The sequence below is a fragment of the Piliocolobus tephrosceles genome, chromosome 5 (assembly GCF_002776525.5).
Source record: "Piliocolobus tephrosceles isolate RC106 chromosome 5, ASM277652v3, whole genome shotgun sequence".
NCBI lineage: Eukaryota > Metazoa > Chordata > Mammalia > Primates > Cercopithecidae > Piliocolobus > Piliocolobus tephrosceles.
Window position 1 is genome coordinate 83261334 of NC_045438.1, and position 15255 is coordinate 83276588.

The 15255-nt window shown below is 45.1% G+C and overlaps 1 protein-coding gene across 1 annotated transcript; it reads right to left on the reverse strand.

Annotated features, from left to right (window-relative positions):
• Nucleotides 1-1956: 1956 nt before the first annotated feature.
• On the reverse strand, nucleotides 1957-6172 carry PNRC1 (proline rich nuclear receptor coactivator 1). Its single transcript, XM_023205266.1, has 2 exons — nucleotides 5335-6172; nucleotides 1957-3042 (listed from the first exon to the last, which is right to left on the reverse strand). The coding sequence occupies exons 1-2, from the start codon at nucleotides 5875-5877 to the stop codon at nucleotides 2599-2601; spliced, it is 987 nt and encodes a 328-aa protein (XP_023061034.1). The 5' UTR covers nucleotides 5878-6172; the 3' UTR covers nucleotides 1957-2598.
• Nucleotides 6173-15255: the final 9083 nt, after the last annotated feature.

Sequence of the window (15255 nt, forward strand, 5' to 3'; positions counted from 1 at the left end):
AAATAAGCCCATGCCTCTGATAATGCCCTCCAGGTCCTTTTTTTCTCTTTTGAGCTACTGAAATATCCTCACCTAAGTAGTCTGTTTCAAGCTTTTCCCTCATGAAGCTGTCCTCCGTATTTCTACGTTTTCTTTTTGAAGCAAGAATTCCATTCCCTACTCATAAACCTTTGAGGACTGCCATGCTTACAGAATAAAGTTGAAGCTCTTCCGCATGACACTGAAGGCCCTTCGTGTTCTTACCCCAATATACCTTCAAAAAACTTCCCTTCCTTCCTTGCATCTCTCTTAAGCTACTGGACATTGTACATCTTTTTTTTTTTTTTTTGACACGGAGTATCACTCATCGCTCAGGCTGGAGATCAGTGGCACAATCTTGGCTCACTGCAACCTCCGCCTCCTGGGTTCAAGCGATTCTCCTGCCTCAGCCTCCAGAGTAGCTGGAATTACAGGCATCCACCACCACACCCAGCTAATTTTTTGTATTTTTAGTAGACAGGGTTTCCCCATGTTGGGCAGGCTGGTCTCGAACTCCTGACCTCAGGTGATCCACCAGCCTCAGCCTCCCAAAATGCTGGGATTACAGCGTTGTACATCTTTTTACACCGCCATCTGCTCAGACTTTTACCTCTCGCAATTATTTTCCCTTTTTTGTGTGTCAAGTACTTATCTTTTAAGGCTCAACTGTTACTTTTTTTTGAGATGGAGTCTTGCTCTGTCGCCCAGGTTGGAGTGCAGTGGCATGATCTCAACTCACTGCAACCTCCACCTCCTGGGTTCAAGCAATTCTCTGCCTCAGGCTCCCCCAAGTAGCTGGGACTACAGGTGCCCACCACCACGCCCGGCTAATTTTTTTGCATTTTTAGTAGAGATGAGGTTTCACCATTTTGGCCAGGCTGGTCTTGAACTCCTGACCTTGTGATCCACCATCTCAGCCTCCCTAAGTGCTGGGATTACAGGCGTGAGCCACTGTGCCTGGCTCAACTCAAGTGTTACTAAGGTGTCAGATTCCCAAAGAGGAAGTTTTCTCACCAAAATTAGTCCCTTCACCCTTTTTCTCTCTTCAGGCATTCGTTGTTGTAGAGTGGGGAATATAGCTTGTATTTTAGTTATGTCTTTTCTCCCCATCCCACCTGAACTTTCAGCTCTGCCATATATCCTTCCATTTCCTGAACATACGTTACACATAAGGCCCCACACATTAAATTGCAGACATACTGCTCAAAATGACAAGAGCTGACAAACGCTGGACAAGGAAAGAAGGGTGGTTGAGGTAGTAGGACTACTACATTGTGTAGGAATTTTTATAACCATATGCAAAAATGTGTTAAAACCTGTGAACATGTCCCTTTCTAGAATCACAAATTGATTTGGGAGAGATGTCAGAACTCATTGTAGTCAGTTACTAGTATTAATATTTACAACACATTACTAACAAAAGCTAAAATTGGTGACTAAACCTTGGGGGCATCTTCAAACTAAACTTCCAAATGAGCTTCCCATCCATTTGTGAGGAAGGCCTATCTGCATTTGTAAGGAAGGAATGGTGACTCATACAAAACATCAAACAGAAGGTTCCTTTGTGTCTTCGAACTTCTTTACTTGACCTGATTGCTTAACATTCCCACTCAAAATCTGTCTCCCTTACTTCCTCTTGGCCTTTTTTTTTTTTTTTTTTTGAGACTGTGTCTGTTACCCAGGCTGGAGTGCAGTGGCCTGATCCTACCTCACTGAAACCTCCACCTCTCAGGCTCAAGAGATCCTCCTGTCTCAGCCTCTAGAGTAGTCCAGTACTATGCCCAAAAACCTCAATGCTGCTCCTGGTAAGAAAATGTAGATTATGGCCAGGCATGGCGGCTCACATTCAGCCAGTATAAGTTAAAAAAATCCAACCACACAAAATCATCTAGTCACACATTCAAACATGAGAAAGCCACACACAAAGAGTCAAGACTATTTTAAAAGGGGGGGCCAAATTATTATTATTTTAAAATTTGATTACAACCAATTTTGTTGGCATTAAAATTAGAGGCATTAAACTGGAATGGACATATACCAAAACCAGAAATTGAGTTTGGCAAAAATGGGAATAGGAGTTGTTCAGTAATTTCAAATTAGAAATCAATTTAGAGAAACAAACCCCATGCTTACATTGATTGTGCCACAGATTTAAACTTCAGTAGTGCATTAGTAAACTGTTCACATTTAGATCTTCACCTTGAGATTTGACAGCTGTTTCTTGAAAAAAATCTCAGTACCTTGTGCAAATAAAATCGGTCTTCCATGTGCCTTAGCACACACTTAAAATTTCTCCATTGTATATATACAAAACACCTGCAATGTGGGCAGGGCAAAATACATACTTTCATAACAAAACTATAATATACCTCTCAAGTATGAACAATATACACATAATACATGGTATACAGTATTTACAAAATATAAAATATAATACAAGCTGTTTGTATGTAATTTTTTAAACTCATCTTTTGCAATTGTATGTTGCAACAAGGCTAATTTCCATTTCTGTACCAATTTTCTCAAGAGTCCAGGGATATGGGAAAAATTATGTTTTACACACATACTGAAATCTGAAATCTAAGTTTGAACTTTCAGGAGCGTTTTTAAGTGTACTGCCATCAGCTCCCTGTTTTGGTTGGAATTTTCAACAGTGCTTCCCATCCAGTGACTAGGAGGCTTTGGAAGAACACTAGGAGAAGGTGGATCACTAAACTTTGCCCCAGCATAATTTTCCTTTTGGCTCACTTCAGTTAGAAATGCTGATTTCTTCAAATGCGAATTTTTAATGTTCTCGGTATTTTTAAAAGGCTTTTTTTCCTGCTTCTGAATTCTGTCAGATGAAACAGAATCCTGCCAAAAGCTGTTTTCATTTCTTTTTGCAGAGGTGATCTTGGTTAGTGGCAAGTTATATTTGCTTTTCTGTCTGTTTATCTTTGGTTGCTCATACAAGTGTATACCATGAACAAGCTGGCCGTGGGGAAGGGCAATTTTCTCCGATTTTCCCATCTTTGATTTTAAAACCTACAAAGACAAGAACACAAAAGTAAATATAGTTTCTAGATAAAAACCAGTTATGAACCTCATATCACATATCTATCTAGTTTTGTTGTGTTTAAGTTTGCCCACAGCCATAGAAAAGAACAAAATTATGTTCTTTGTAATAATACATATGTAGTTGGGGGCCATTACCCTAGACGAATTAATGCAGAAACAGAAAAACAAGTATCACAAGTTCTCACTCATAAGTGAATTTGGGAGCTAAACGTTGCGTACAACATGGATATAAAGTGGGGAACAACAGACACTAGGCACTACTAGACGGGGAGGGGAACTATGGGTACTATGCTCACTACCTGGAATGGGATCATTCATACTCCAAACCTCAGCATCACGAAATATACCCATGTAACAAACCTGCACAAGTACCTCCTGGATAAATAAAATAAAAGCTGAAATTACAAAAACTTTAATTGGGCATGGTGGCTCATGCCTGTAATCCCAGCACTTTCGGAGGTCAAGGCAAGTGGATCGCTTGAGCTCAAGGAGTTCGAGACCAGCCTGGGCAACATAGCAAAACCCCATGTCTACTACAAATATAAAAATAAGCCCGGCATGGTAGCACGCGCCTTGGGAGGCTGGCTGAGACGGGATCCCTTGAGCCTGGGAGGGGCAGGCTGCAGTGAGCGGAGATCCATCGTGCCACTGCATTCCAGCCTGGAGTGCAATACAGACCGACCCTGTCTCTAAGAAAAAAAACAAAAAAAACTTAAATTTCCCTTGACTTTTAAGTTCACTCGTTTGCCACTAAAAATGCAGTTAATCACCGCTGCTAGTTACCAGTATGCAACGTGAACCAGTTCTAAAATGTCAAACTAAAAATGTCTGAAATAACCCAAGTCGACCTTTCTACAACTGTAAGTTAGACTAATGAGCTCTCTTCCAAATACCAGTGCCAGAAACAATGTTTGCTGTGTACCCCCCACTTCCTGGTTTAGTAACTGCTTCAAGAACACTGTTTCACTAATCTTAATCTTTCCTAACTTAAGTGGGCCTTATAGGAAGTCTTGAACAGATGGAAAATCATAAGGTAATCCACTAGATCACTGCACTACCAACGCTTGTAACGCGGTAGTAAGCAAGACACGATACGAAAGTAGAGCACAACTTTCCACGTCTGTAAGGTTCACTGCCAGAGCTCCCTGGTTAGTAGCTGTTCTAGAAAACAGGCCAGGAAACAAGCACAAAAGCTTTTAGGTAATCACGGATATTTCAAAAGTCGTGTAATTTTAAAAGGTGGAAGACACTGAGAAGATAAAAGAAACACGGTGGGCAAATTTAGTAATTTTTTCCCAAGGGCACAGACAAACCACAAATCCCTAATTCAATGCAACATTCTTCACTAAATAAAGGCAACTTTTTCATTTTATTATTTTGAAAAGAGTCACTGAACTTAAGTCCATCAAACGTTATTTTGACAAGACTTTGAAATCATTTCGTAGACTTAATCCCATTTAAACTTCTATCCATTTCATTCTAATACAACAGCACTGCAATCAGCAGTCGCTAACTCTTCTGAAAACTTATTCTGGACACACTAACACGAAGTATACAGTGGCAACGGTAATAAAATGAGTTTTGTGCGGCTCCTGCCAACTCCGAACTTAGAAGGAACCATTAAATAGGTCAAGCCCGCGGCGGGCAGAGCCCCAGCTGGACTGCGCGTCCCACACTGGGCACCTCATATTTCGGCACAACTCCAAACGAAACCGAGCTGCTCAGAGCCCACTCCACCCCCCACGGCGGGACGTCAGAAACCGTCTCCGCGTTTCACCAACTAGGACTGGGGCTCTCCACAGCCGGGAAGCCGAAAGCGCGGCCCCGTCCTCCCCTGGGCGCCCACACTCGGCCTCGCCTCCTTCATGGGCGCCGTAGCGCCGGGCACGTAGCGCGCGCTGACGTCAGCCCTCCCGCGGGCCCCGTCCCTGCCCCCACACCGCCGCGCGCCCGGAACGCCGAAACCCCCTGGAACGCCGCCAGCCTTCTAAATCGGGGCTGTTGCTGGGGCGCAGCGGCGCTTCTCATTGGCCGACTCCTAGGAGCCAATCAGAAGCACCAGCGCATGCCTCCCCTTCCCCCTTCTTCCTCCAAAGCAAGAACGGAGAGGGCGTCACGGAAACTTCCCTCCCGAGTAAACAGCCGCCCCCCACCCCGCCCCCACCCGCCGGACCCCCCGGGTGCAGGACTTGCAGCCCCAGAGCTCAGCTGCCACCGTGTAAGGGCCTGACTCCCCAAAGGCCCGCTGGCAGCCCTTACTTCTTTCCTGAGCGGGGTTTGGCCGGGAGCCGCGGGCCGCAACGGGGCAAGGTCGGGACTGGCTCCCTCCGTGCGGGTTGCGGCTGCAGGACTCGGGGCCAAGGAGGCGGCCGGGCCCGGGACCTCCTGCGCTGCTCCGCTCGGGCCGGTCGCCGGGCTCCGGCCGCCCTCCAGACTGGGCCGGTGCTGCTGGTACTGGTGGAAGCGGCTGGGCAGCTGCCCTGCGGGGCTGGCCCGCACCTTCTTCTTTCGCCGCTTCTTCGGCGCTGCCCGAGGGGTGCCTCCCGCCACGGCGAGGCTGCGGTTGGGCAGAGCTGCTGGAGCGCGAGGCTGCGGGGTCAGACACGGGCCATCTCCCCCTAAGAAGTGAGGGAGGAAGAGGGTCGGGGGCAGTGCCCGGGGGTCCGGGATCCGGGGTAAAGGAGGCGGAGCCGTGGTCACCATCGGGAGGGCCCCGAAGTAACCGCGGGAGGAAAAGCCAAGCGGCGCAAGGCGACCACCCAGGACGAGCGGCTCCCGCTGCGGGACGGAGACGACGGTCATAGCGCTGGGAAGCTTGTCGCTCAGCAACGAGGAGAGGAGGTGAAGCCAGTGAAAATAGGGTGACGGCGATGGATGCTGCTAGGAGAGCCAGAGAAGATCGCGGAACATGACTCGGGCGGTGGCGGCGCAGCAACAAATAGCCACAGCCCCAGCTCCGAGTGTTGTTATCGGAAGCTCCGCCCCGTGCCCGCCCACTTCCCTGCGAAAGCCCAATCAGAGTGCGACAAGGCAGGCCACGCCCCCTCGCTCCGCCTCCGCCGCTTTGGGTAGACACACACAAACAACCAGCTTGCTGCAGCCTGGCACAAAGAGCGCGCACTGCGCAGGCGCTGCCAGGGAGCTCTTTCGGGAAGAGTCGGTCCCGCGAACAATGAAATTGGGTTTCCGCCCCACCCTCCTTACCCCTCCCCAGCACGCCCGCGCGCTTCGCCCGGCTAGGGAGTGGTGGGACCGAAAGGTCCCGGCGGAGTTTCTTGATGGGGGTGGGGAAGGGAGGGGGCAGGGGAGGGCGGCAGTAAGAACGGGGACGGGGAAGTGGGGGACGACTCTGGCAAGGCCACGGTTGCCGCCTCCGCTGCTGACCTTGGGGAAGTATCCGTTTTATTTTCAGCCCAACATTACAGCGTTATCATTTTAAAATAAAGATTTCTAAGTACGCTGTAAGGATTTCTTCTCTAGCAATCGTGGAGAAAATCAGTCTACATTTAAATTGTATCTACTGAAGTGTGGCTGACGCTTCTTTCATTTACTTGGTTCAGCATCGCTGCTTATTAGTCCCGGTGATCAGAGTTAAAATCAAAGCGACTTACTGATCGAATTAGCCCCTCAATGTATAAAAAGTTCTGCGTAAATCCATAAATGGAAGCTGGAGTTTTTACTGACTTCATACTTGAAGGATTGTGAGACTTTGGGATCGCAACATTGTGCCTGGTTACTTGAGGAGGCGGCAATCCGGCTTCCGTCTCAAAGGGAGAAAGTGAAACAGCTCTGCAATATACAGAGTATTTTGTTAGCTGCGTGTAGATAGAAGTTTCTCATGATCTCCCCGCACTGCTCAACCACAGAAAAGAATTGTGGCCATAATTTATCAAGCATTTATGTTCCAGGAACTGTTATTTACATAAATTGTCTCACTTTAACCTCACAACAACCCTTATGAATAGGTACTAAGAAAAATAGATCAGACCTCAGCTCTGCGAAGTAGGCAGGCTGTCATTGTATTCATTTCACTACTAATGCCTGGGGCAATTGTTTAAAGGCATTTTGTTCCTGATTAGCTGCCTACGCATTATCTTTATGTTTCTGGAATTTAAGATAACAAAGAATGTATAGCTAGTCAAGAGCCCATGATACTGTATGGTAAACATACACATTCATGGTAAACAATTTAGGAGCTGCCTCTTTTCCTTTAGAAACGTACTTGTAACTTGCTAATCCGAATGTATATTCAGGGCAGCTTGAATCTGTGGTCCTGGGTTGCGGTCCTCAAGCTTGGCCTAATTTGCCTCAGCTTCTTTTTAGAGGGACACTACTATATTTTATCCCCATTTTACAGCTGGGGAAACAGGCTTAGAAAGGCTAAAGGACTTGTCAAAGATCAAACGGAAAGTTAACATCAGAATTTGATCTCCAGTCCAGGTACAGCAAGACAAAAGTTCTAATTTTTTTGTTTTTTGTTTTTGCTTTTTTTTTGAGTCTCGCTCTGTGGCCAGGCTGGAGTGCAGTAGCGCCATCTCGGCTCACTGCAACCTCCGGCTCCCTGGTTCAAGCTATTCTCCTGCCTCAGCCTCCGAGTAGCTGGGATTACAGGCACGCGCCACCACACCCAGCTAATTTCTGTATTTTTTAGTAGAGACGAGGTTTCGCGGTATTGGCCAGGTTGGTCTTGATCTCCTGACCTCGTAATCCACCCGCCTCGGCCTCCCAAAGTGCTGTGATAACAGGCGTGAGCCACTGCACCCAGCCCTGCCACACTAGATTCTATGTTACTAGAAGACCACAGTAATCTTACACTTCTGTATCCTCACCGCCTCTCCACTAGTTTTCAGCTTTGGAGTAGTAAGCAGTTAGTAAGCAATGAAACGTTTTATGATTGATGGACAGATTGAATATCCAGAAAAATGCTTCCCAATCACTTTATAAACTTTTTTTTTTTTTTCTTGAGATGGGGCTTCTTTCTGACACTCAAGTTGGAGTACAATGGCATGATCTCAGATTACTGCAATGGCCGCCTCCCAGGCTCAAGCGATCCTCCAACCCCAGTCCCCCATGCCGCTGAGTAGCTGGGACCACTAGGCACAAACCCCCACTCCTGGCTAATTTTTTGTGTTTTTAGTAGAGGCAGTGTTTCATCATGTTGCCCAGGCTGATCTCGAACTCCTGAGCTCAACCGATCTGCCTGTCTCTGCCTCCCAAAGTAATGGGATTACAGGAGTGAGCCACCAAACCCAGTCAACCTTATAAACTTTTAAAACTATGTTTCAGGCCGGGCGTGGTGGCTCAGGCCTGCAATCCCAGCACTTTGGGAGGCCAAGGCGGGTGGGTCACCTAAGGTCAGGAATTTGAGACCAGCCTGGCCAACATGGCGAAACCCTGTCTCTACTAAAAATACAAAAATTAACCGGGCATAGTGGCGTGTGCCTGTAATTCCAGCTGCTAGGGGGGCTGAGGCAGGAGGATCGTTTGAACCTGGGAGGTAGAGGTTGCAGTGACCCGAGATCATGCCACTGCACTCCAGCCTGGGCAACAGAGTGATACTCTGTCTCAAAAAACAAACAAAAAAACTACATTTCATTCCGATTGCTGAATTTTACTCATTTTTGTTTCTGCAACATGTAATACATAGTAAGTGCTCATGTTCATTGGATGAGTGGGAATCATGTACATCCAGAGCTGCGAAAGAATCTACTTTTTCAAGGTATTTTCCATCTGTCATCTCATTTTGTTCTTACTCTAGCACTTTAGAGATAGACAGGTCCTATTTAACGTATGATGTAAATAAATCTAAATATATAGTAACGTGTGTGGGCGGGTCACACAATGAGGTAGGAATAACTCGAACTCCTGATGCCTAGTCCAATGTTCTTTTCACTATATCCCATGGTTTTTAGGCTTGACTTTATCTGAGGATAATATCATACAGTCCTGGAGAATAATTTACCCTTCAGGGACCTGGTCATTGGTAGCCAGCTCTGTGGGGCCCTTGGTCAAAGATACTCATTGTCTATGTGTATTTCTTGGGTGAATGTTGGAGTAATTATGTGTATAACTTATCATTTTGAGGCCTTAAGGGTAAGCTTCATGTTTGCCCTGGGTTCTGTACTGTTAGAAAAGTAACCTTGCAGCTGTGACCACCTGGGTGATGGATGCTAAAATTGCTAAAATGCTGCCCACCACTAAGAAACAGAATGGGAGCTGAAATGGGGCACCAGAAGAGAGCAGTTGAGGTGTTATAAACTAGATGATTGGATTTAGTGTTACTCTGTGTGTGTAGTCTTTGTAAACTCTTAGTCTTTAGTAATGTCTAATTTTACTGTTTAAACCTAAGTGTTTTAGGTTTAAACATATAGTGTTAGCTGTGCTATATGATATAAAGGAATAAGATCAGCCTGGGTGCAGTGGCTCATGGAGGGCAAGGTGGATGGATCACTTGAGGTCAGGAGTTGGAGACCAGCCTGGCCAACATGACAAAACCCTGTCTCTACTAAAAATACAAAAATTAGCCAGGCGTAGTGGTGCATGCCTGTAGTCCCAGCTATTTGGAAGGGCGGAGGCAGAAGAATCACTTGAACCTGGGAGGTAGAGGTTGCAGTGATCTGAGATCACGCCACTGCAGTCTAGCCTGGGTGACAGAGCAAGACTTCATCTCAGAAAAAGAAAAAAAAAAAAAATCATATCCTTTTGCTTGGGCCCAAAAGGCCAATCTTGGAGTTAACAAGATATTCCAAGGGTAAAGGAAATTTTAGGAGGACTCTCAGAGTTTTTGAAGCTTTTTGTTCCAGTGTGTACGTCTTGGTTTTATTTTTGTTAAGCTAATCTTTAGAAGAGTTAGAAGAAAAATAAAAGATTGGAAAGTAAACCAGGTATTAAAGAGCAGAAAAAAGAGGTAATGCCCGTTTATGAAATAAACAACTTACCCGCATTAACACTAAGCAGAACTCCAAATTCCACTTCCCTCTCTTCTATCTTCCTATGTCTCTCATGTATTTTACTTCTGTCCTCTTTCTCTCCGTCTGTGTGAAATGTCATTTTTCTTTCCTCCTACCCTGAATGTCATTTTTTTCCTCTTTATATAGGCTTTATTACCATTTTCTCTACCTATTATTACTTTGATTTTTTTTTTTTTTTCTTTTCTTTTTCAAGACAGGGCTTCACTCTGTCACCCAGGCTGGAGTGCAGTGGCGCAGTAACAACTCACTGCAGCCTGCACGTCTGGTGTTCAGGAGATTCTCCCACCTCATCCTCCCTAGCTGGCGCATGCCACCATGTCTGCTAATTTGTGTGTGTGTGTGTTTGGTAGAGACAGGTTTTTGCCATGTTACCCAGGCTGGTCTCGAACTCCTGAGTTCAAGTGATCCACCCACTCTGGCCTCCCAAAGTGCTGGGATTACAGGCCTGAGCCACCCCACCCGTTCTGTTGCTTAGATCTGTAATGTCTAAGGTGTGAGGGACACCTGTGTGAAAAGAGGAACACTTAATCCAACTTCTATTTTGCTTTTTTTTTTAGAAGGTGTCTGGCTCTGTCACCCAGGCTGGAGTGTAGTGGCATGATCTCAGCTCACTGCAACCTCTGCCTCCCAGGTTCTAGCGATTCTCCTACCCCAGCCTCCTGAGTAGCTGGGATTACAGATGCACGCCACCACGCCTGGCCAATTTTTGTATTTTTAGTAGAGATGGGGTTTCACCATGTTGGCCAGACTAGTCTCAAACTCCTGACCTCAGGTGATTCACCCGCCTCAGCTTCCCAAAGTGTTGGGATTATAGGCGTGAGCCACTGCACCCGGCCTTCTGTTTTGCTTAATGCTCAAATTATTAATCTTTCAAATTTATAAAATAATAGTCTTCTAAACATAAAACAACCAGGAAATCAAAATGTTTTTGTTTAGCAAGTAAAAATTTTCCTAACATTTCAGCATTGATTATAAAATTTATAATGTACTCTGAAGAGTTCAAATAAAAATCTAAAATTTGTGTTAAAAAGCAAAATATGCACAAATTTTCACAATAATGACAAATTTATGACACTCGGAGTGCTTATAAAGTATGTTACCATAGATTGAAATTAATGTCTCCATTATCCTTATACCTCTCTGGGGTTACAGGTTTGTACAGGTTATAATTTGCATGAGGGTGCCTGGCAAAAGAGTCAAGGGGGAGCTGAAATAGAGCTTTGACTCTGCTCTTGAAGCCGTCTTCCCAGGGGCTGGGGCCATCTGGGCATTGCTATGATTTGAATGTTTGTGTCTTCCCCAGATTCTCATGTTGAAACCTAATAACCAATGTGATAGTATTAGAATGTAGGGTCTTTGGGGAGTGATTAGGTCATCAGGTTGGAGCCCTCATGCATATGATTAGAGGCCACAGAGGCCCCTCCTCCTTGTACTGTTGAGGACACAGCAAGAAGTTTGCAGTCTGCAACCCAGAAGAGGGACCGCACCAGAACCCGACCAGCTGGCACCCTGATCTTGAACATCCCGGCCTCTGGAAGTGTGAGAAATAAATCTCTGTTGTTTGTTGTCTACCCAGTTTATGATATTTTGTTATAGCAGCCAGAATGGATTATGGCAGATGTCTTTTTCTTATTGGTATAAAGGTGTCAAAAGGACTAATGGCAGCCTTAGGATACAATAATAATGATGGACATTTGATTCTATTTCATCCTCGATATAAAATCAAAAGAAAAAGTATGTTATGGTCGGGTATGTTGGCTCATGCCTGTAATCCCAGGACTTTGGGAGGCTGAGGTGGGAGGATCGCTTGAGCTCAAGAATTTGAGACCAGCCTGGGCAACATGGCAAACCTCACAAAAATTAGCTGGATGTGGTGGTGCCCCCCTGTCATCACAGCTACTCAGGAGACTGAGGTGAAAGGATGGCTTGAGCCCAGGAGGTCAAGGCTACAGGGAGCCATAATTGCACCACTGCCGTCTAGCCTGGGTGACAGAGTGAGACCCTGTTTCAAAAAAAAAAAAAAAAGAATAGAGAAAGCATGTTATTTAGAACAGCTGATGTTTAACCAATTGCATCTTAGCTGGGTAATAGTCTCCGTTATGCCTTCCTTACCAGAGCCTTGCTTTCACTGTATACATTGATCAAGCTTTTAAAAATCCTTGCCATTTGCAGAATGTATTTATTTATTTATTTAGTTTATGGAGATAGGGTCTTGCTCTGTTGACCAGGCTGGAGTGCAGTGGCGATCATAGCTCACTGTATCAAACTCCTGGGCTCAAGGAACCCTACCACCTCAGGTTCCTGAGTAGCTGGGACTACAGGCAAGTGCCACCACACCTAGCTAATTTTTAATTTTTTTTTTTTTTTTTTTTGAGGCAGAGTCTCGCTCTGTCGCCTGGACTGGAGTGCAGTGGCCGGATCTCAGCTCACTGCAAGCTCCGCCTCCCGGGTTTACGCCATTCTCCTGCCTCAGCCTCCCGAGTAGCTGGAACTACAGGCGTCCGCCACCTTGCCCGGCTAGTTTTTTTTTGTATTTTTAGTAGAGACGAGGTTTCACCGTGTTAGCCAGGATGGTCTCGATCTCCTGACCTGGTGATCCGCCCATCTCGGCCTCCCAAAGTGCTGGGATTACAGGCTTGAGCCACCGCGCCTGGCCAATTTTTAAATTTTTTACAGAGACAGAGTCTTGCTATGTTGCCCAGGCTGGTCTTGAGCTTCTAGCCTCAAGCATTTCTCCCACCTGTACCTCCCAAAGCACGGACATAAGTCAATGCCCCTGACCCTGCAGAACTTTTAATTTCTAGTAACTTGATGCCTCTCCCTGAAATACAGTGTATTTTTAAAGTTTCAGTTGACTAGCCTTGCAAAACCTAGTTTCTTATCATTATATATTGACCTGGCCTGTTAATCATTTTTGCAGACTGATTTTGCCTCATTAAGTTGTTATAATTAATAGAGTCATTGAAAGGGTTCATCATGCATGAGATAGGGATAGAATGTGCACGGTTAGCTGTCTTCTTCAGGGCATTTGATTTGGCAAATTGTCATCTTGAAACACACTATTGAATTCTGTTTCTACATGGTCCTGTGTGACTCTGGTGCTGACTATTGGATCTCCATTCTGCCTGGCTGGTAGATGTGACAGATGCTGTGGAGCAGTTCTTTCTGTTCTTGGTATGGCTAATTGTTTTTCCAGGACTGCTTGACTGATTCTCACTTCCCACTATTCTTCTCTCCCTTCTTTCACAATGAAAGTCATGTCTGTGCTTTATAAACTAATATACGCTTTAGATGTAAAAAAAAATCATCCACACATATAACTTTATTTCTGCAACTTTTAAAAAATTAACATCTATATTATCACATTCACTATCTTTTATAGTCAAACTGTTTATTACTAAATTTTTCCTTTGGAGAATCATTATGGACTTTAATAGATTCAAATAGTTTTAACTATCCATAATCATTTTCCTTTTTTTTTTTTTGCTCAAACCTTAGGGTGTAGCCAGTGAAAACCAAGATATTTCTATTATAGCAGTTTTGTTGCCTCAAGTATTACCCAAGCTCTTTGTCTCACAACCAAGAAAATTAAGGAACATGGACACCAAGAGTGAGGTGGGAGCGAAAGTTTAAAAGACAGCAGAGAGGGAGTCTGAGTGGGTTGCCATTTTTACAGTTGAATACAAAACTTTTATAAGAAACTCACCTCTTCACTGTAGCTGTTTGTGTAACTTCCCTTATATGTGAAGCTGTCTGTGTAACCCCCCCTTATCTGTGCAGCTGCAGACATGTCTTTAGTCAAACACAAAGCATAGCTTCTCTTGTTTGTGCAACTGTGGATATGTTTTGGGTAAGCACCCCCACTCTGTACAAGTTCCCCCAGAGCCCACCGTGTACATGCCTGAAAAGGGGAGGAAACACTTTTTCCTGGGAGTCACTGACTACACCAAGAACAAAGGCTTCTGTGTTGGGCCTTGCTTTCTTTTCTGTGCAGTTGCAACCTGAGTTTTTCCCCAGGCTGCTCTATTGGTGCCTGTAGCTTGATTTCTCAGGCTGTCTTTCTGTTTAAAAGAATTTTACCAAAGACTAGCTTTAGCTGTCTGCCCAACTCATTTTTCCTTTTATCCTCCCGCACTATTATCTCTTTAGCACTTCTCCCAAATATTTAAGAAAACATTTTTGCTTTATATCCATAACAAGATGTTCCATACTTATCTTGGCCTTTCTCTGACCCAAGACATGAAGTGAGCTATTCTATTCTATAAGAAATTTTCATTTCTTTAAATGAAGAAAAAGCAGCAAAATCTGGGCATCAGGGATCAACATCAGATTGTTCCTCATGGGACTTGAGATAGGAAAGTGTTTTTCCTACTCTCCACTCACACACTCACAACAATCAACACAGCACACTTCTGTGACCAGATGCATGGAGTTTTCCCTCACACACCATGCACTTTAGGGGACAACAACTGAATGTCCTATATCTATCATTCAATTTAATTCTGACACTGTCTACCTGGAGTTAGAGTCAGATCCCATAGGTTAAGGGCTCAGTCCCACAAGACTGCTGCCACTTCAGACACCAATGACAAGTAGTAGGTTGTCACCTATACTTTATTTATTTATTTATTTTTGACACAGGGTCTTGCTCTTTCACCCAGGCAGGAGTGCAATGGTGCTATCATAGCTCACTGCAGTCTTGACTTCCTGGGCTCAAGTAATCCTCCCACCTCAGCCTCCTGAGTAGCTGGGACTATAGGTGTGTGCCACTACTTCAGGCTAATTTTAAAGTTTTTTGTGGAGGTGGGGTCTCACTTTGTTCTCAGGCTGGTCTCAAACTCATAGGCTCAAGTAGTCTTCCTGCCTCGGTCTCCCAAAGTGCTGGGATTACAGGTATGAGCCACTGTGCCAGGCTTCCCTCTACCCTCTTCTAGAGTTAGATTAATTTGCTAAAACAGATCACAGAACTCAGGGAAACACATACATTTACTGGTTTATTATAAAGTATAGATAGGATACAGGAGGCCAGGCACAGTGGCTCACACCTCTAATCCCAGCACTTTGGGCAGCTGAGGTGGGTGGATCACCTGAGGTCAGGAGGTCGAGGTCAGCCTGGCCAACATGGTGAAACCCTCTCTCTACTAAAAATACAAAAATTAGCCGGGCATGGTGGCGGGTACCTGTAATCCCAGCTACTCAGGAGCCTGAG